Source organism: Monodelphis domestica, chromosome 2 (genome assembly GCF_027887165.1).
Source record: "Monodelphis domestica isolate mMonDom1 chromosome 2, mMonDom1.pri, whole genome shotgun sequence".
In the NCBI taxonomy this organism is placed as follows: Eukaryota; Metazoa; Chordata; class Mammalia; order Didelphimorphia; family Didelphidae; genus Monodelphis; species Monodelphis domestica.
In genome coordinates this window covers 262,199,129-262,221,124 of record NC_077228.1, presented here as the reverse complement: position 1 = coordinate 262,221,124, position 21,996 = coordinate 262,199,129, and the positions used below count along the sequence as shown (strand labels likewise).

At 36.5% G+C, this 21,996-nt stretch overlaps 1 protein-coding gene across 1 annotated transcript in view; it reads right to left on the bottom strand.

Annotated features, from left to right (window-relative positions):
- Positions 1-318: 318 nt before the first annotated feature.
- Positions 319-21,996, bottom strand: part of BTNL9 (butyrophilin like 9) — a 33,302-nt gene continuing 11,624 nt past the window's right edge. The window contains exons 3-11 of the mRNA XM_007483342.3: positions 14,317-14,664; positions 13,227-13,508; positions 11,232-11,360; positions 10,563-10,595; positions 10,029-10,049; positions 5,146-5,166; positions 4,946-4,972; positions 3,324-3,350; positions 319-1,574 (exon numbers count right to left, since the gene is read on the bottom strand). Of these exons, the coding sequence (XP_007483404.1) occupies positions 931-1,574; positions 3,324-3,350; positions 4,946-4,972; positions 5,146-5,166; positions 10,029-10,049; positions 10,563-10,595; positions 11,232-11,360; positions 13,227-13,508; positions 14,317-14,664 (1,532 nt within the window). The 3' untranslated portion in view covers positions 319-930. The remainder of the gene's footprint in view (positions 1,575-3,323; positions 3,351-4,945; positions 4,973-5,145; positions 5,167-10,028; positions 10,050-10,562; positions 10,596-11,231; positions 11,361-13,226; positions 13,509-14,316; positions 14,665-21,996) is intronic.

Sequence of the window (21,996 nt, the reverse complement as noted above, 5' to 3'; positions counted from 1 at the left end):
CAGCTCTAGATTATTTTCTATTCTTTGAAGAAACAATTCTACATTTATTTTGCCAGTGGTAATATGGAAGCTCAATGATGGGAGATTCCCAAAATGATACTAAGACAAATAATTCTAGAGAACAAAATTTTATTTTATGATTTCCATGGCAATCTTTTATTTAATAATTTTACAACACCAGTCTAACCCACACACTAACTTTTTAAAGGATTTTATTTCATCTGATTATACTGTAAACAGCAAAACATGATTAAACATCCTTTATGAGATCACTGAGAACAAGAGAATAGGCTAAGCGAATAAATCCCAGAGGCAAGCTTTAAAAAAAAATGCTTTTAATTTTAAAAACCTTTCTTATTACCAAACCTTTAGCAATAGATGTTCTTTTAAAAATGAATCCACAACATATTGTTTAAGTAACAGTCGCATTGTTCCTGTAGGATAGTTAACTGCTTATGACTAATCAGTATGTTTCCTTTTTGGTTCATTAAGAATATCTAATAAATATATCATTTATTTATTTTTCATCTAGAATAGAGAATGTTTATTTTATGAATATCCATACCCCTCTCTTTTCTTTCCCTTTTGCTGCCTGCTCTTTTGACATAGTGATGACTTATTATGACCAGCGAGTGGGAATGTCAGTAAGCCAGAGTGGGGAGCAGGGATATAGGTAAAGTTCTAATTAGTCCATGAACAACTCTAGTAAAAAGATTGGGGAGGAGGGGGCTAGAAGCAGGTGGAACTTAAAGTATTAGCCAAATCGCATGAATAATGCCCTCCACTCAGTATGACTTCTCCTCTTCCATGATTATAGATAATTCTGAACTGACTACATAGTATTTGTGTGCTGATATAAGCTTTGTTGCTTCCTGGGAGACTTGAATGGTGGAGATTTCCCCAAAGCACAGATTGCACATTTTGAGAAAGTTACTCTACAAAGGTATTGAGGATCCTAATTTCAGCACTCTCTGATAAATCATAAGGTTGTAACCAGGTGTCACAATCATCATCTTCAGCAGCTACTCTATCACCCTTTTTGGGCAATGGGCAGATGGTCAAAGGAATGACCTGTTCTCCTCCATCTTGGGATCGGGGTCGAAAATAGGGGCGAAGAGTCCCAGAGAATTTGTCAGTGAAGGTGAATATGTGGGAATTGTCAGTCACGTTGAAGAAAGAGACCTTTCCAGCCTCATAGTCCAAGAAGACCCCTACTCGCCTGGGAGGCACTCTCAATGTTAGAGATACTCGATGAGGATTGAAGATAAAATACTCACAGCCATTCCACAGTCCTATCACCCAGTAACCCATCCCAGGGCATAGTTTTCCCTCTACTTTGCGGTCCACTGAGTCAGAACACACACCTAAGAGCCACCTGCTTTTCTCCCCCACCTCTACCTCCCAGTAGTGCTTCCCTGAAATGAAACCCTCCTGACCTAGGACACAAAGTTGGTTTTCAAATCTCTTAGGGTTATCTGGCAGGTCCTGCTTAATATTCCAATAGAAAACACTCTTGCCATCTTCAGAGACATTAAGGCCAGGATGAGCAGTATCTGGATCCAGAGTTACATTCACTGTGTAGAAAGGAAGAGGGTTAATCTGTGAAAGGGATGCAGAGAGTCTGTGATTTCCCTGGTTCTTCCCTCACATCATTGTACAACCCTGGGTAAGCTTATCCTCACTTGGGACTTATTGTCTTGAATATAACATATAAACAAAATTAAAACTAGAGTGGGGCCATGACAGCATTACCCAGGGCAGGCAATTTAGAAAGTACCAACAGCCTTATCTGGGGGTGTATTTGCTCTCCCTTCTCAGCACCTCACTTATCCAGCCTCAGAAGCAGCCTAATCCTAAAGTATGCTGCTTCTTTCCTGAAACCATATCCCATGTGAGCTTCTCACCCCTTCATCTTCACCCCAGGAACAACCACTGATTCAGCTGTTTAGACTGAGATCTCATGATGTCAGGAGATTCACTTCCTCTAGCTGACAGATAAATTCCTCCCTGCCTTAACCTGCCCAACTCCCCTTGCCCCAGAGGTAAAAATTCTTAGGTGTTTCTTTGTGTGTGAAAATAGTCCCTGTCCCTTCCCTAACTCCTAAAGTTGGAAGTACATTTCTAGCTGGATTTTGATTCTTTGAAGGTGGTAAAGGAACTTCTACTCTCACCTTACTTTGAAAACTTGTGTAAACACACAAGAACCAAGAGATGGTGTTGGACTAAGATGACATACCCTAAAATCTTTTGTGGACTTGGGTCTGAGTTACACTGCTTTGCCCCTGACAATATCACAGAGCTAAAGCGAGCTTTTCAAAATAGGGCTGAACTAAAGAAATGATCTGAAATGAGAGACTATAGCAAAAAATCGTAAGTAATCTGTGGAATAAGAATGAATGTGGATTATATAAACACATACACATAGGCACATATTTTTACATATATCTATACAGGCAAGAGCAACCTGAAGAAGAGAAGACTAAGGTTCATGAAATCCACTTTCAAATATATATCTTAAAAAAAAAAGCTGTCATGCAAACTAGGGAATTCACTTGTTATACTTAAATCCAGAAGACAGGGTGAGAAACAATAGATGAGAGTTGTAGAGAACTTGATTTTGAGTATGAAAATAAAACTTTTTAAAAATAAGTGCAAAAGTAGAAGGGTCTAACTAACCCAGATGGTAGGCTCCCTGTCAATTAATATCTTCAAGTGGAAGCAGAAGGACCACATATTAGGCACTTAATATTGATATTAGGGAAATTATAAAGAACATTGCAAAATTCAGGGATAAGTTGAACTAGATTATTTATTTCTCAGGTACATTCCAATTTTGAAAGTCTGTGTATATGCACACATGCACACCTATACTTGCTACCGTCTTTTTCTCATTGTCCAGTTGAGATTAAGATCATGTTAACTGTAGCTAGGTGGCACATTGAACAGAGAATAGGGCCTGGAGTTAGGCAAATCTAAGATCAAATCTGGTCTCAGACACTAGCTGTGAGATATTGGGGAAATTATTTTACTGCTGCCTGCCTCAGTTTATTTTTCTGTAAAGTGGGGATAAATAATAATACCTACTTCTTAGGGTTGTTGTGAGGATCAAATGAGATAGAAAAGTATAGTGCCGGGCACTCTAGTCAGCCAGTCAGCAAGCAGAATTCATTGAGTACCTTCTTATGATAGAGTACTATAATAAGCATAATCGTCATTGCTTGTATATACATGTGTGCATAACACAACATACCGTGCTTTAAGGTTTGCAAATAGGCATCTTTAGAGTATACAAAATAAAAGCATGGTTCATCTGCTCTGGTTACCTGCATATCTTTTGGCTGCTCTCCATTCTGAAAAAAAGAGAGAGAGAAATATTAGCTAATAACTCCAAAGAGAATAGGAATAGAAAGAATTAACTGCTTGAGATCCAAACAAAATAAATTGTTATGTGAGGCATGAGTGGGGAAAGAGAGTGGACTTTAGGGCCACCCCTAGGAAGTTAATGAGTAGCTAGGTAATCTGCCTATATAGCATGCTCTATTCCCAACCCCTCCCTTCATCTCCAGTCACCACCATTCCATCCTTCAAGACCCAGCTCTAATACTGTCTCCTCCATCACTACCACCACCACAACCTGCATTTATACAACACCGTAATGTTAGTCCTTCCTTCTCTGTACTCTCCTCAAAGCTAGATTGGCACTTACCCTTTATTAAAGTTCTCGTCCCCAAGTCTCATAATATTTTCAAAATGACCTAGGTTTTTGAAGACTATGCTAGCTAGGTGGCTTAATAAATAGAGAATAAGTTCTGTGTTCAAATCTGGTCTCAGACACTTCCTCTCTGTGTGATTCTGGGCAAGTCAGGATCCTGCCTAACTCTTGCCTCCCAACATGGGACCTATATTCAGTATCAGTTTTAAGGCAAAGGTAACAGTTTTTAAAAAAATAAAGACTGTGCTAATTAACAACACAAAATTCTTGGAGTTTGTATCCAGTTGGAAGAGAAAGTTGGTCTTTCAGTGATCAGTATTTGGAGGGGGCAGGGGGAAGGACAGCAATTTACAAAAACTACAAATAGAATTTTCCATCTGTGTTAGTATAGGGAGTGTCCACACCAACAAAATCATGAATCCTTCAAGTGCTGCCTTATATCAGTTATCATGCAATATTTCATGTTAGGGCTTATCTTTTCTCCTACTACACTGTAAATACCTTGAAGATATAAGTCATGTTACATAGCAGGCACTTAAGAAAATTTTTCCACCTGCTGAATAAGTGAGCAACACTAGAATGGCCAGTGACTATGTATGGAACCTTGATGTAAGGCAATGCAAAAGAAAAAGAAGACAAATTTGCTTTCCCTAAGCTTATGGTTTAGTTACACACACACACACACACACACAAAATGAAAATACCTATGTTTACAAAGCAATATATTCAAATTAGTTCAAATTAGTATCTTTCCCTCATCTCTCAATTGCCTCAGTTGTGAAATAAGTTGTTGTTGAATGGTTTCAGACATGTCTGCTTCTTTGTGTCCCATTTGAGATTTCTTGGCAAAGATACTGGAATGGAGTGGTGTGTCCATCTCCCAACTCATTTATAGATAAGGAAACTGAAGCAAACAGGTTAAGTGACCTGTCTAGTGTCACATAGCTACTAAGTATCTGAGGCCAGATCTGAACTCAGATCTTCCTGACTCTAGGTCTGGCAGTCTGTCTACTGTAGCATTGCCTAGCTGCCCTTGTGAAATGAGCCAGTTAATATAAATGATCTTTAAATTTTCATCAAATTCTAAGCCTTCAACCCTATCAATTCACAAAGAGGACAAAAACATTGTCAGAATAGGAGGGAATAACTTGGGATGGGTGAAGTGTTTTGAACCAACTTAGAAAGACACACACACACACACACACATATACACACACACACTGAATCACTCACCAGCCTGTCCTTCTGCCCTTCTCCAATCTGAAACCAAAGGAAAGAGGTAAGAATAAAAGTACAACCGCCTGCTCCGTAACAGTCTCTTTTGGTTCACTGAACTAGTTGGGAGATGATGAACAGGCATACAGAGTAGCAGACCCCCAAACACAATGAAATCGATTCAAAGGTATAAGAGAGTTCTGAGAGAGAATACTCACCTATTTCTGTCTGAAGCTTACCTATAAAATAAACCAAGAAATATATCAATTCACTAAGCTGCTTAGAACAAGAGGACCATTCCAAAATCAGAAGGGAATATCCTTAGGTGGCAAGAGTTTCCAAGGTCTTAAAGCACTTTTATTCCTTACCCACTCTCCTTTCCCTTCTTTTCTCCTCCTTCTTCTGCCACCTTTAGCTATTCCTCCCCTCTTTTCTTTCTCCTTTCCTTCCCTCAAAAGAGGAAAAATTCCAGATTGCTCTCTAGAAATCCACCCTGGAAAGGGTGTGGAGTGCACTGGTCTAAAAGGAACCAAGCACTGGTGAAGGACTGTTATGCCTTTCCCAAGAGATCAGGTTTCTTTTTGTTTTTACTTTAGTTTTTCTATTTTAATTTACGTGTGTGTGTGTATTTATATCATCTTAATTCCCCGATGATCAGACTCATTTTAAAGGAGTTACTAGTGATTTGTTTTTTGTTTTGTTTTGTTTTCTGGACAGAAATACCCCTGTGCAAACTTAGAACCAAACAAGTCTTGGGAAACAGAGTGATCACCAATGGAATGGAATGGAATGGAAGGAGCTTGCCAAAAGGTGTTCTCTGACCTAGGTGCTGAAGAGTTCTTAGTTGCTTTATTAGATATTCATTCTTACAACTCTTTAGATAGAGGAGAGTATCCCATTAAAAGGAATTCACATTGTGGTTTTAATGACATCAAATATACTTCCTGAGAGTAGCTAGATAGCATAGTTGATAGAGAGCCATGCCTGGGGTCAGGAGGAACTGGGTTCATATCTGGCCTCAGACACTTTCAAGTTGAGTGACCCTGGGCAACTTATTTAATCCAATTTCCTAGCCCTTGCTGCTTTTCTGTCTTAGAATTAATACTAAGACAGAAAGTAAGGATTTTATATGTGGGTCTGTGAGTACACGCACACGCACACACACACACACACACACACACTTCACACTTATACTTCCCAGAAATGTTGGTAGTCAGAGTAAAAACCTATAGAGAGAAAGAGTTTTTAAAAAAAACAAAAACCTTTACCTTCCATATTAGAATCAATATTATATATTGGTTCCAAGGCAGAAGAGTGATAAGGACAAGGCAATAGGGGTTAAATGACTTGCCCAGGGTCACACAGCTAGAAAGTATCCAAGGCCACATTTGAAACCAAGACCTTCTGTATCTAGCTCTGAATCCACTGATCCACTTAGCTGCCCTCAAGAGAAGGCAAGAGAGATCTTAAAGAGAAGGGGAAAAATGTTCAGAAAGAGAAAAAAGGAACAGGGCACCAAAGGTCATGAAGACAAACTTCACAGTTTGGTACTTGCAGGCAGAGGTGTGCTAGTCAATGTTTAACACCCATTCTTTCAAAAATGCAGAAAAAATTGCACATAACACACTTTTTAAGCTTAATCTACATTATTAATATTTTCTCCATCACTTTAAGTCTAGACAATTAATAACGCAATAAATCAACTCCTGATTTGTAGTAGTTGCCAATTTCTGAGATGCTAATATTCACACCAAAAATTTTAAATCACCTAGAGTCGTTAGAGCTGACTCCAGCACACTCCCATAATGGTTTCTTTCAACTCACTATTTCCTCAACAACAGGAAATGAGGCATAGTTTTAAGAACACCCTGGCACATAGGAGATAGAAACTGTAGTCCCAGCTCTGCCACTAACCAGATGTCTTACCTTTTTTAAGTCACTCTACTTGCTTCCTTATCTATAAAATTAAGACATTAGATTGCACCCAGGCACCCTCTAGCTCTAAAATGTTATTGTTCTAAACATGCAAAAATTAGTTTTCAGTGTCACTTTCTTATTTCTACACTCTCCCCTGCCTTTTTTTCTTTCCTCCTCCCCACAAATACAGTGCTCTCAAGTGCCTTACTGTGTCTTATAATTCGCTTGTCTCTTAGTTAATAAAGGTTTAGTTAAATAATATAAATGTATTTAATATAGTACAGTGGAAACATTAGCTCTAGAGTCAGAAGGCCAGAACTCAAATTCCACCTCTGACATATTCTACTGTGTTATTTTGGGATAATTTCTTAACCTCCTTTGGCCTCATTTTCCTCAGCTGCCCAGGGTCACACAGGAATAAGGAGTTGGGATTTGATGGTCTCTGAGGTACCTTCCTCCATATTTCTGTTCTCTTACAAATAGATCAGCAGCAGCTCCAAAGAAGGATAGACTTTTGCCACTTTTTTGGTTCATATTTAGTCTGTTTCTTTTTTTGCTTGTTTTATTCCTATGTCCACCTTTTTTAGAACAATGCTTAATTCACTCATGATTTTATTGGGAAATTTTCCAATATTTCTTTTTTTTTTTGGTAGACAATGGGGGTTAGGTGACTTGCCCAAGGTCAAACAGCTGGGAAGTGTCTGAGGCCAAATTTGAATCTAGGACTTCCTGTCTCTAGGCCTTGTTCTCAATTCACTGAGCCACCCAGCTGAACCCCCAATATTTTTTTATAAAGAATGCTAAATTTTGGTTTCACAGAAACCCTTTTGAATATATTAAATATTCAATTAAATGAAAGATTCTTCCATTCCTCTGCTATTTAGTGATTAATATAAATGAATGCTTTATTTTGTCTGACTTTTTCTGCATATACTTACATTATTATATATTTTGTTATCAGTATAATTTATTATATTAACTGCTTTTGCATTGTGGAATTTTGGCATTTCTTGCATTCTAGGTAAAAACCACGCTTGGTTATAACAAAAAAAAATTTTTGTATGTAGTATCATACTCTATATTGTATTTTATTTAGTCTTTTTGTATAGATTTACATTGCAGTGTTAATTTACAATTTTCTTTTTTTGTTTACTTTCTCTGACATAGAAATCAAGATTGTATATATAACAACAACAATATTAATACCTAGCATTTATTTAGCTCAAGGTTTGCAAAGAACAGTAAGTATAGGATGGGTTAAATGACTTGCCCATGGTTGGAGGTAAAATTTGAACTCAGATATTCTTAACCACAGGTCTAGTGTTTTAACCACCTATTTATGTCTTTCATAGAAAAAGTTGATTGGGTGCTTTCATCATATATGGAAAAAAGGGATTATGTTTCTTTAAATATTTGATGCATTTATTTGTAAATCTGACTACCTTGGTATTTGTTCTATGGGAATTATTCACTTTTTATTATGAACTTGCTCATAGGTTACTTAGTTTATCTATTTACTTTCTTAATTAAATTTTTTAAACTATCATTATTTAAATAAATTTATTTTGTTTTGTTTTGTTTTGTTGGCAATAATTGATCACAATAGTTTCTGATAATTTTCTTTGTTCTTTTCCATTTGCTGCAAAATTTCCCTTCTAATTTTTGGGCTTTGATAATTTGGTACCCTTTAACAGTTCCTTTGTTTTGCTCATTTGCTCATATTTACAATTCTGTTTATTTTCCCTTTGATTTTCAAAATCATTTTTATACTTGTTTACAAATATAGGTAATTTGTTATTTTTCTAGTTTCACTAATTGTATGCTAAGCTTGTTAGGCTTCTCTTTTTCTTATTTGTTTATAAATATATATATGTATATATATATAAAATATTCCATATACCTCCATAGTCAGATATATGGAGTATCTTCTTCAAAATCTCATAGTTTTATTTCAAAATTTTTTATGTTAGCACAGGTGCTGTATTCTTCTTTTTTATATAGGTTGAATTATTTGTTCTTCATTTGCTCATTATTTATGATCTCATTTTAATCTTCATTTAAACCTGCATTGAAAAGATATATTTAGCTTTTCTGCAGTTCTGAATCTAATTATCAGTTTTTATGTCCTAAATTTTGTAAAAATTCCAAATAGCTGAGAACTACATACACAATCATCTTAAGACTCTCATTGGATTAAAAAATATCAATCTATTTTTTCCTATATTTCTATAAATTTCTCATTTATCTTTCTGTTACTTTTTATCAATATTTGTTAGATTGTATCACTAGACTTTGACCTCTACTCTTCTAATTTTGTCATTTAAGAAAACTTTACTCTCTTACTTATTCTGCCATCCTTGTGTTTTTATATTCCACATGATTAATTTTACTTCTCAGTGTCCACTGTTTTATTATAAATGTGCACTGTTTTTTTTTTTCCTAAGGTGTCAATTCTCATTTGTCCTCTTGTATTTTTAGTTCAAAGATCTTGGTTTTAATCATATAGGTACCAGGTCTTCCTTTATTTATATAAGGTTCTGAACCATACCAGAAGTTCATGTGGTAGGTCTCACCTCTCTTGTGAGAATTTAGTCTTCATTGTTGTAGTTTGATTCTTTCCTTCTGTAGGTTCCATCTTGATTTCTTTTACCCCCACAATATTTATTCATTGCATGGAGATCTCTTTTTTTTTCTTACTCATTTCTCTTTTAATTTTCCCAAAAGGCTTTTTCTGTGAGTCTTTCTTTCCTCTTTTTTTAAAATTTCTCTCTTTTGGATTATTGTTCCTTTATTTATTTGACACATTTTTTCCCTTTTTTGAGATGATAGGAGAAAATTTATCTCAATCATGTTTACTCATATATTTTGTCAAAACTCATCAAGTATTTGAATTTTAAAAGGGCATAGCAACACAAGGTAATTAATTTCTAATAATGGAATTTTAATTGTTAGTAGTATCTAAATGGATAGGTATTTTGTGAAAGAACCAGCTTACCTGGAGCTCACAACCCCTCAAATGATGTTATATTTAATATAGCCTATTGCCAAGATGGACCTTACTATTCAATTGGTTTATCAATTAGAGGAGAATAAAGTAGAATGCCATTCTGTTTCTTTCTAGTAATGCATCTAAAAGCAATTTATTCTTTTCTCTCTAACGTCATCTGACAACTAAAGAACTTACCCAGCTCAGCTGTGAATTTTCCTGAAAGTCAAATAGAAAGAAAAATATATTAGCAAAATAGAACAACCTCCTGATAGTAAGTAGCCCAAGCACATTTCAATACTATCAAGCCAACATCTGGTTATTTTAGGATCTAAAACCATTGAGGCTGACTGTCTTACTCTGAAATCATGAAACCCTAGATTTTAGCTCCCATGTGCCCATTACTTTCTTGGAAAGTCAGCCTATATTAGGAAGAAAAAAGTTCTTCCAGGGAGCATAATAACAAATGGAAAGGGAAGATAACAAATTTGTTCCCAATATCCTTTGCCTACTAAATTAATTTTTGATCCTTGCCTTTTCCCCCAGTCTTAAGGTGTCATCTCTTTCTAGTCCCAAATGTTACTAATTATCTATATGAACATGAATTTGCTCTAGGCCCCAGTTTTTCTACCCAGAATTGAGAGGTTTGGATTAGACAATAATTAAGACCTCTCTTTCCCACTTTTCTTTATTTAAGAGGTTGTTATCCAAAATCTTAATGCCTTTACTTGCCTTTTTCTTTCTCTGACTTTTTTCTCAGTTTTTCTAGGAAGAAAAAAGAGAGGATTTAAAAAGGAGTTACTCTGGATCTTCATAAACATCTTCTTTAAAGAAAGGTACTTCTTTTACAGTAGGGGTTCTTAACTTTTTTCTGTGTGTCATGGATCTCTTCTCAGAATAATGTTTTTGATTATGTAAAATTCATATAATTATGAAAGAAGCCAATTATATTAAAATATAGGGTTTTTTAAAGTTCACAGACCTCAGTTTAAGAATCTATTTATTAGTAACATATTTTTGCACTGAAATATCTGAAGGAAATCTTCATCTCTTTTTTTATTTCAAGTAGCAGGTTTCCTGTAGCCCAGACAGACAGAAGGAGACTTTTCTAAAACTCACTGGGCAAATCTTCTCCCAAGAGAATATAGTGCCTGGAACATAATAGGCATTTAATAAAGGTTTATTGATTAATTATTATTGGAAAAAGAGATACTTTCTCCCTTAGCCATCAAATCTAAGAGTTCTTTTCTGCCTAACAGCCATTACTCTTGTAGTACTGTCATACTTTTTCCTCATATATTTTTGTATTGGGAGAGCAATATATCACATTATATGTACTCTAGATGCACACCATCCTTTTTTTTTTTCTGAGTGACACCAAACCTAGAATTGCCTTTTTACCTTTGGATCTTCGTTGCTTCTGGAAGAAATATAATGCTAGAATCATGCAGAGCACCAGAAGGCTAACCAGCCCCATTAAGGTTCCGATGAATGATCCTCTCCACACAGAATTTTTTGGTAAAAAGACATCTGCAATATATAGCAAAGGGTTTGCCATTATTGCTAAGCTAAGATAAAACTGACATCACTGTCATCTTTATTCCTTTAAGTGTTGATTTTGTGTATTTTGAAGATTTTCATATATTATACATATATTTAGGTATCATATATGTATAGTTATGTATGTATGTGTGTGTGTTTGCAAATTTAAAGTATACTTCAGCAGATTTTTCAAGGGACTGTAAAATTTCTTTCCCTCGAAAGGAATATAACCAGCCTTTGGCTTTGTCCACTCAAGAGACATGGAGAGGGAATCAACCAGCTATAAAGTAGATTACCAACATAATCAAATTTAGGTGTCTGATCTCAACCAAAACTTAAAAGGTTTGTGGTAGGAAGGAGGAAGTGAGGAAATCATCACAAATAGCTGAAGAAGAAGCCATTGCTGGACTAGAAGGGGGATCAGATCAAATTACTTCTAGGACTATTTATCAAGAATTACAAACTGAGAAACCATAGTAGACAGTGTGGGAGAGACTATCATAACTAAGCATTGTCTACAAACCCCTTATCTTTCTTCTGCTGCCCTCTCCTATCCCTCCCTCCTATGGGGAAAGAGGGGCAGGAAAAAACTACTTTTTTTTTTTAACCCTTACCTTCTGTCTTGGAGTCAATACTGTGTATTGGCTCCAAGGCAGAAGAGTGGTAAGGGCTAGGCAATGGGGGTCAAGTGACTTGCCCAGGGTCACACAGCTGGGAAGTATCTGAGGTCAGATTTGAACCTAGGACCTCCCGTCTTTAGGCCTGACTCTCAATCCACTGAGCCATCCAGCAGCCCCCCAAAAAACTACTTTTTGTTTACTTCCTGATTCACTCTCACTCTTGTATTCCCCTGCTATTATTTAACCCTGATATGCTGTTGAAAAAATAGCTTGGTGTTTGGGAACTTTATCCTTTCTCTCAAATGTATACTTTCTTTCTTAAGCCAATAAATGTGATAAAAATTTGCTGTGTTCCCTTAGAGACCCAGGGTATTTAATGTGCATACATTGACTTCTTTCTCAACAATCACATATTCATTTTGTTCTTCAGTTTATCAAATGCATTTGCCCAGATCTATCACATTACTCCCTGGTCATTTTCAAATTGCCATGTTCTTGCCCTCCTCTGACTAGGAACTTAAGCTTACATTCTGGGATGCCTGGTTGGCGAGCATTCAATGCCTAATCTTGTCCAGAACTAGCTGCTTCCCAGGCACCCTTGTGCCATTCTATATTGATAGGTAGGTATAGATTGAGTTGGATAGAGGAGTACTGAGTGTAGGACTATCAGAAATGAGAGACAAGTTTGGTCAGACAAGGCTGGTCCTGGGACTAGAACTAGAGGGCATCAAAGAAAAAGAGAACAGAAGAGGATTAACTTTCACAAACTTTGTTCTACCTCCTCAAAAAAAAAAAAGCTCTCATTAAGTAAAGGAGACAGTGATTACAGAAAGAAATACGATGTGGGACCAAAAAATACCATTTCATACGACTTCAATGAGAAGGTTAGGGCATTTCCTAATGCGTTTAAAAATCTAACCTCTCAGGGGAAGGAAGGAGTGGGAATTTTCACAATGGCTTGCTGGAGTGCTTCATATGTATCTATCTGACATAGCAATTCTGGAACTATGCCAGTGTCTAAACTTGCCCCAACTCTTCCCCACAAGTGGTTAGATGAATGTGCCTGAGGGGGAACGGTCAAATGGAAATGTTCTCCCAGGATCTGCCCAAACACTTTCTCCCCTGTTTCAGGCACACTTAATTCTGTAAAGGCTTTAGTATGATGATACTTAAGAAGAAAATTATCTATTAAATGAGGACAATTAAAAAGAAAATGGTGATTTCTTCTACTGACCTGCTATATGAAGTGTAAATTCTTTCTTTTGCACAAGGAGGGTGTTCTGGATAGAACAAGCCACATGGCTATGGGCTCCCTCTTTGACCACCACAGACATTTCCAAGTGGAACAGTCCTTGAGCATCCTGGGTTATAGTTTTTGACAGGAAAGGTAGTTGTTGTCCTTGATAATCTTTCCATATAGCCTTTGGTTTGGGGTACCAGCCTTTGGAACTACACGTTAGTCGGATGCCTCCTTCTTCAAAACCCTCAAAGTATATATTTGGATCAGAGCCCAGCCCTAGAAGAACAAGGGAAATCCAAGTAATGTTGACTTCTTTCTCAAAAATCACATATTCAATTTGCTCTATAATTTAACAAATGCATTTTCCCAGATCTACTACATTATTCCCTGGTCATTTTCAAGTTGTCATACTCTTGCCTTCCAGTCTTTACCTCTAACTAGGAACTTAAACTTACATTCTGGGATGTCTGGGTGGCAAGCATTCGACACTTTATTTTGTCCAGGACTAGACTCACTAAACTACTTCCCAGTCACCCTTATGCCATTCTATATTGTATATGCATGCCTTCCTCCTTCCTTCCCTTTTCCACCTTTAGTTCTGAGAACCACAATCAAAACAACACTCCATTCCTAGAAAGGACATGCCTTATGACTCCAAACACTATCCTTCTGACTTCTCTGTCCAAAACATTCCTCTTAGCCATCATTCCCCAATATATGTTTTCTTTCTCTGATAGAATGTAAGTTCCTTGAGGATGACTATAGTACAACATTTGGCACAGTGTAAGCACTTAATCATGATTTTTCATTCATTTGTTCACTTTTCCCATCCAATTTACTTTGCAATCATTTCACCTCATCATGTGTATATGTGTGCATGCATGTACATATGAGCTTTGTTGGGAAGTGGGGTTCTCTCATAAGTAGACTATAACCTTCCTAAAACTTGGGATGTTTTCTGTTTCTTTAGAATTCTATTTAGTAGTACTAAATGTCTTCTTGATCAACCTAGTTCCTTTCAAAAGATTTTCAATGAAACTACCTTTATTCTGTTCCCTTCTTCAAGGAAGATTAATCAACTTACCGGCAACTTCCAGCTCCCAGGTAGCATTGTTGGAGAAGTCCTTGGATTGAAAGAGACATCCATATTGACCTTCATCAGCAGGAATAATGTGGAGGAGACGTAGGGCCACACTTCCTTCCTGTATGTAATCCTTCAATAATTGTGTCCGGCCCTGGTACTGTACCATCTGTCTGTTGAATAGCTCCTGCCTATCCTGGTAGTCATGGACGATTTCAGAGATTTTGTTCCGGAAAAAACGTATCTGCATGTCTTCTGCATCCAGTTTGGATATTAGATAGCAGGGAAACTCCACCTCCTCCCCAACCATGGCCAGAATAGGTTCTCTATAACCAAACACCATGAGTTCTTCTGAAATAAAGAAGCCATCACAAAATAAGAGCCCTAATACAAGTGCTTGAAATAACAAATTGTCAAATATTGTTTCCTTATGTCTCTCCTCTGCCCAAGAACCTACAAGCTGTCCCTGTTTCTTATCATATCTAATCCAAATACTTTAGTCTGGCCTTCTCAAACTCTCTACAAAGTTTTCTTCCTTGATTTATTGGGTAAGAGGCCCACAGATAACCCCCAGTCAGACTAACTTGCTTTTCAAGTCCCTGGAACATAAAATGCCTATTCTTGCCTCCATGTTTTTCCACAGGTCATCTTGTTGCCTAGAATATGTGCCTCTTCATCTCTCCACCAATTTGTTTCTTTTAGTTTTTTTTTAAAAACCTCAACTAGAATCCCACCTCTAAGAAGGTATCTCTATGAATTGTAAATATCATTTATTGAATTTGTGTTCATTTGGAATCTTCTAGTGGAAGCAATATTCAACCTCCCTCCCTCCTACAAGTTGGACTAGTTTTTCATTAAAAGGTATTGAAACCATTTTTGAGACTTAATTGGTTTGAAGGACTAATGCCTCAGATCATTGACATCACCTCTTTGTTACTAAGTAGAAAACAGCCACAAGGAACTCTATACATATTTGCTTTACTAATCTGAACCAATTTATGATGTTCTCAATGTATTCCTTGTTGAATATCCTAGTCACTTAAATTTTGCTTCAGTTTCCCCACCTGTAAAAAAATTAGGATAATAATGGGACCTCCCCTCAGGGTTGCCCCCCAAATGAGATAATGACTTTAAAAACTGCTTTATATACATATGTGTGTGTATGTGTACAGACACACACATATATATATAAACTAGAGGTAAAAAAAGAGGTTAATACTAAAAAAATAGGAAAAGAAGCAAAATGGGGTAGATTTATATGTCATAAAGAAGCACATGGAGGGAGTGGGGGAGAACAACAATACACCAGAAAAGTACAGAAGTTGGAGACAGGAAATACTTAATTCTTATGTGCATTGAAATTGACTCAAGGAGGGAAGAACAATCACATCCATTGGGGCAGAGAATTGATTCATGCCCTATAGAGAAGTAGAAGGGTAACAAATAGACTGGTGCGGGGGGATCAATACAAGGGAGGGAGAGGGTGGGGGAGTAGTTTAAAAAGACTGTAAAGAAAATAAGAGGGGAATAAGAAGGTAGGGGTTAGAAAGGGAAGTAATATAAGGGTGGGAATTAGGGGGACAGATTAAAAGCAAAACACTGGTGTAGAAGGAAACAGTGAAAGAAGAAAGGGCAGGACTGGGAGTGGAAATCAAAATGTTGGGAAATACACAGCTGGTAATTATAACTCTGAATGTGAATGGAATGAACTCGCCCATAGAATGCAAGCAAATAGCAGAGTGGATTAGAAACCAAAATCCTACTATATGTTGTCTACAAGAAACACACATGAGGAAGGTAGACACACATAGGGTAAAGGGAAGCAAATGGAGCAAAATCTACTGGGCATCAACTGAGAAAAAGAAGGCAGGAGTCTCAATCATGATATCTGACAAAGCCAAAGTAAAAACAGATCTAGTTAAAAGAGATAGGGAAGGTAATTACATCCTGAAAAAAGGCAATATAGATGATGAGGAAATAGCAGTACTCAATATGTATGCATCAAACAGCATAGCATCCAAATTTCTAAAGGAGAAACTAGTGGAGCTCAAGGATGAAATAGAGAGAAAAATTATACTAGAGACCTGAACCTTCCTCTATAAGAACTAGATAAATCAAACCAAAAAATAAATAAGAAAGAGGTAAGAGAAGTGAATAAAAATCTTAGAAAAATTAGAGTTAGTAGATATGTGGAGAAAAATAAATATGAACAAAAAGGAATACACCATCTTTTCAGCAGCACATGGTACATTCACAAAAATTAACCATGTACTAGGGCATAAAAGAATTGCAAACAAGTGCAAAAGGGCAGAAATAATAAATGCAACCTTTTCAGATCACAATGCAATAAAAATAATAATTAGTAAGGGTACATAGGGAGGCAAATAAAACATTAATTGGGGGGACAGCTGGGTAGCTCAGTGGATTGAGAGCCAGGTCTAGAAATGGTAGGTCCTAGGTTCAAATCTGATCTCAGACACTTCCCAGCTGTGTGACCCTGGGCAAGTTACTGGATGCTATGGCTCCAAAGAGGATTTTTAACCTCAGCTGGAAAATCCATAGCTAATGCAGAAATTATTAATGAAGTTCTTTCTGCTCTCAAACTGCCTAAAGCCCTAGCTGTAGTTCACTGCTCTGCCCATACAGATGGCTCTGACCCTGTCTCTAGAGGAAATGACCGAGCAGATGCAGCTGCAAAACTAGCAGCCATAGAAGGACCTGGATTAATTTTAACATTAACAACTACTGATAATTTAAATTTATCACTTTCCTATAATGAAAAGGAAGTGGAAAAATGGAAACAAAAATTTAAAGCAAAACAAATTAATGGAGTATGGGTGTCATCTGAAGGAAAACCCCTGCTCCCTAGAAGTTTCTATAACCAAATTTGCCAATCTATTCATAAAAATGGTCATTTTGGCACCCAGGGCATCGTGGACTCTGTCAAGAGAGTATGGATAGCCCCTGGTATAACTACTATAGCCTCTAAAGTATGTTCAGCCTGCCCTATCTGCCAGGCATATAACCAACATGCATATCGTGGAAAAGCCTTTGGGGGATGTCCTCTGGCTTACACACCTTTTGAACATCTACAGATAGATTTCATAACGATGCCAAAGGCTGGACGTTATAAATTTTGTCTAGTAATTGTAGATCAACTAACCAGATGGCCGGAAGCATTTCCTACGACCCGAGCCACAGCAGATTTTGTTGCAAAGATACTTTTAAAGGAAATTATTCCTCGTTTTGGCCTGCCAGCACGTATTGACTCCAATAGAGGGAGTCATTTTACCGATTCTGTCTTAAACCAAATATATTCTTGCTTGGGGATAACTCCAAAATTCCATGTTCCATATCACCCCCAGAGCTCAGGCCAAGTGGAGAGGATGAATAAAGAATTTAAGACTATGATTGGCAAATTATGCACTGAGACCCATTTAAAATGGCCTGAAATTCTCCCTCTGGCCCTATTTTATCTTAGAAGCAGGCCTAGAGGAGACTTACATATTTCACCATTTGAGATGCTTTTTGGACATCCGCCTATACAGGCTAAGCCTTTCTCCCCGGCTTATACATTGCTATTAGGGGGAGATATTACTATTGCTTCCTATATACAGGAGTTACAGCACAAACTACGTGAACTTCATGAATCTGGAGCTGCAGTACAAGCTGGACCATTAGACTTTTCTCTGCATGACCTGAACCCAGGAGATAAAGTTTATATCAAGAATTTCAAGCGAACTGGAGCAACTCAACCTTCATGGGAAGGACCATTCCAAATATTATTAACTACTCCAACATCTATAAAGATTGGAGAAAGAGACTCTTGGATTCACTGCTCACATGTGAAGAAAGCATCTTCTGCTGAGACTGATTGACTCTATCCTATCATATGAATTGTGACTCTATCTTATCATATGAATTGGAGATAATAATCCATAGACAAATGGATGCTGGTTTTTTTTTCGAGAATATATTGAATTACTGATTTTTTTTCTTATTTTTCTTATTTCTTTTTTGATCAGAATATTTGATTTTTTTCTCATTTTTTGTACTGAAGATACACATAATTAATATTAATATTATTTTTCCCTGCAGTAATACAAGTTAATATATATACTCTTGCTATAATATCAATATATGCCTAAAAGCTTTAAACTATGGGAACCTGCCATTTATTGATAAAATATTATAAGACTGTGATTAATGTTTGTGTCTGATTCCAGGAAAAGGGATAAAAACAAGGAGCACAGACTAAACCTGAATAGTGCCAATAGAGCACACAAGAAATATTAAAGTGAGACTCGAGGTTGCAACACTTAACTTATGTTTAAGTCGTAGGACTTCCTTGTATCTACACTCTTTTCGAAGTACTCAAACAAGTACAAAGCTTGACTATCATGCTGGCTCCCTATATCTCTGAAAGAAAAAAAAATCAGACAAGGGAATGACATTTCCCCATCAAAATAGAATTCTAATTCTTTTCTTCTTATATTATGGCAACTTCCTGTAGTCTTGGCTACAAATGGCTAAGTGAAATATTACTGCATCCTGTCCTACATACTTGTGGGATAGAAATTACTTTAAGCTGGACCTATACAAGGCCTATTTTGAATTTTTCTTATGTTTTTTCTTATTTTTCTATTCTTTTGATAATTGACACATACACCCCCATAACTGAACATTGCATTCTGAGCTAAACTTGATATTTTTTTAAATACTTACTTCAGGGGGGATTGTATTTTAATTTAAAATCTAAGAATTTTTGAATTTTTTTTTGTTTGAGATTGTATTTTTATAAAAATCCAAGAATTTTATTTAAGATTTTACTTTTATAAAAAAATTCAAAGATTTTGATTCTGTTTGAGAAAAGATCTTCAAGAAAGAAGCTTGAAACTTTTATATCCAGAGAATGAACTATTGCAGAAAGATGCCGAAAACCTACACTTAATCAAGAAGATCAAGAATGAACTTTGGATGTGATTGATTGGACTGAACTTTTGATTGAACATTTATTGTAACTGTACACATTTATGCCAAAAGGGACTGTCCCTAATTTGGCTTTCTGTCAATGCGCCTAGCAAAACATTGGTTTTGCTTTCTTTTCTTTTCTATTTCCTCTCTCACTATTCTAATTTCTCTTAGAAAATTGAATATTGTGTATATCTTTAGTTAGAAGTGAATTTAGAACTACAAAATGATTATGTTAAATGATCAATGGGGAGACTAGTCTCCCAATGATCATCAGGGGGGATTGTAAACCTTAAAATTTCTTAGACTTATAAATGTTGGAAATTTCACCATTGGGAAATTTCATACTTGGAAAATTTCTTAGTGATAGTCTATTGGAATGTGAACCCCATTGGCATGGGAGGTTCCTCCTCCTCCCTTCTTAAGATTACTTTAGGACAGAAACCTTTTGCTGAACAATGGAAAGGGCTTTGACCTATGCTTAAGCATAGAACAGGAATTTCTTTGAGTCATGATTGATTTTAGAATTGATACAATGGAGATACTTGGAATGACAGAACCAAGTCTTGGAAAATAAAATTTCCACCCTACTCAGTCCTAACAGGATTTAGGAAGGACTGCAGCATAGATAAAAATTTAATTATTCCAATCTCTACCCTACTCAGGGTAACAGGATTTAGGAAGGGCTGTAGCAAAAGATCAAGATTTAATTATTTGAGAATATGACCTCCAACAGACATGTGCAAAGCCACAGACCTCTGGGCGGTCCTAGGTTAAGCTAGAGCCACCATTGGCACAGGGAAAATGATGGACAGTGATTGGTAGATGTGAGAACTGAGGGGAGGGAACTTGGATGGTTTCCTTAAAGATAGAGGGGTCTGAGGACTGGTGGGGGGTTGGAGAGTTTTGGCTCTGAGTGGTTGGAGAGGTTCTCTGAGAAGCTTGCTCTGAAGGAAGCTGGAGGTGGGGGCCTCTGAGACTGTTTCTCCATTTTGGTCACGTGAGTAATAGGGACTGATCTCCTTTCTTTGCCCCAGCTATCTAAGGGCTTGGGCCTTTTGGCCCAGCCTAAAAAGAAGGGGTATTTAAGCCCTATTCCCTTCTCTCCCCTTTCTCTCTCTCTCTCTATCTCTATCTCTAATTCCTTTCTTCCTCCCGTTTGAAATTAAACTCTATAAAAGGTTGACGGCTGACTTGAGTTTTCATTTAGGAATTACATAGCTGAATTCCTTGGCGACCTTAAATTAATATATATCAGTCTTTTAAAGTGATTTCCTTGTCACACTAGCCCTTACCACTCCTCTCCCTTGGAGCCAATACACAGTATTGACTCCAAGAAGGAAGGTAAGGGCTTAAAAAAATAACTATTAGGCCCAATTATATGGCAACAAATATGGCAATCTAGGTGGAATGGATGACTATTTACAAAAATATAAATTGCCTAGGTTAACAGAAGAAGAAATAGAATACTTAACCCCATATCAGAAAAAGAAATTGAACAAGCCATCAAAGAACTCCCTATGAAAAAAATTCCCAGAAACTAATAGATTCACAAATGAATCCTATCAAACATTCAAAGAACAACCAATCCCAATATTATACAAACTATTTGACAGAATAAGCAAAGAAGGAGTTCTACCAAATTCCTTTTATGGCGCAAATATTGTACTGATTCCAAAACTAGGCAGGTCAAAAACAGAGAAAGAAAACTATAGACCAATCGCCTTAATGAACATAGATGCAAAAATTTTAAATAGAATATTAGCAAAAAGACTCCTGGCAAGTCATCAGGAGGGTTATTCATTATGATCAGGTGGGATTTATACCAGGAATGCAAGAATGGTTCAATATGAGGAAAACCATCCACATAATTGACCATATCAATAAGCAAACCAACAAAAAGCACATGATTATCTCAATAAATGCAGAAAAAGCCTTTGACAAAATACAACTCATTTCTATTGAAAACACTAGAAAGTATAGGAATAGAAGGGCTTTTTCCTAAAAATAATAAACAGTGTATATCTAAAACCATCAGCAAACATCATCTGTAATGAGAATAAACTAGAAGCCTTCCCAATAAGATCAGGAGTGAAACAAGGATGCCCATTATCACCTCTATTATTTAATGTTGTGCTATAAACACTAGCAGTAGCAATTAGAGAAGAAAAAGAAATTGAAGGTATTAAAATAGGCAATGAGGAGACCAAGCTATCACTCTTTGCAGATGATATAATGGTCTACTTAAAGAATCCTAGAGACTCAACTAAAAAGCTATTTGAAATAATCAACAACTTTATCAAGGTTGCAGGATACAAAATAAACCCACATAGGCCATCAGCATTTCTATATATTTCCAGCACATCTCAGCAGCAAGAATTAGAAAGAGAAATTCCATTTAAAATCACCCTAGACAGTATAAAATACAAACACAGGAACTATATGAACACAACTATACACACTCTCCACACAATTAAAACTAGATCTAAATAATTGGAAAAACATTAATTCCTCATGGATAGGATGAGCTAACATAATAAAAATGACAATCCTACCCAAAATAATTTACTTATTTAGTGCCATACCCATCAAAGTACCAAAAAAACTTTTTTAATGAATTAGAAAAAACCATAGCAAAGTTCATTTGGAAGAACAAAATATCAAGGATATCCAGGGAGATAATGAAAAAAAATGTGAAGGAAGGTGGCCTTG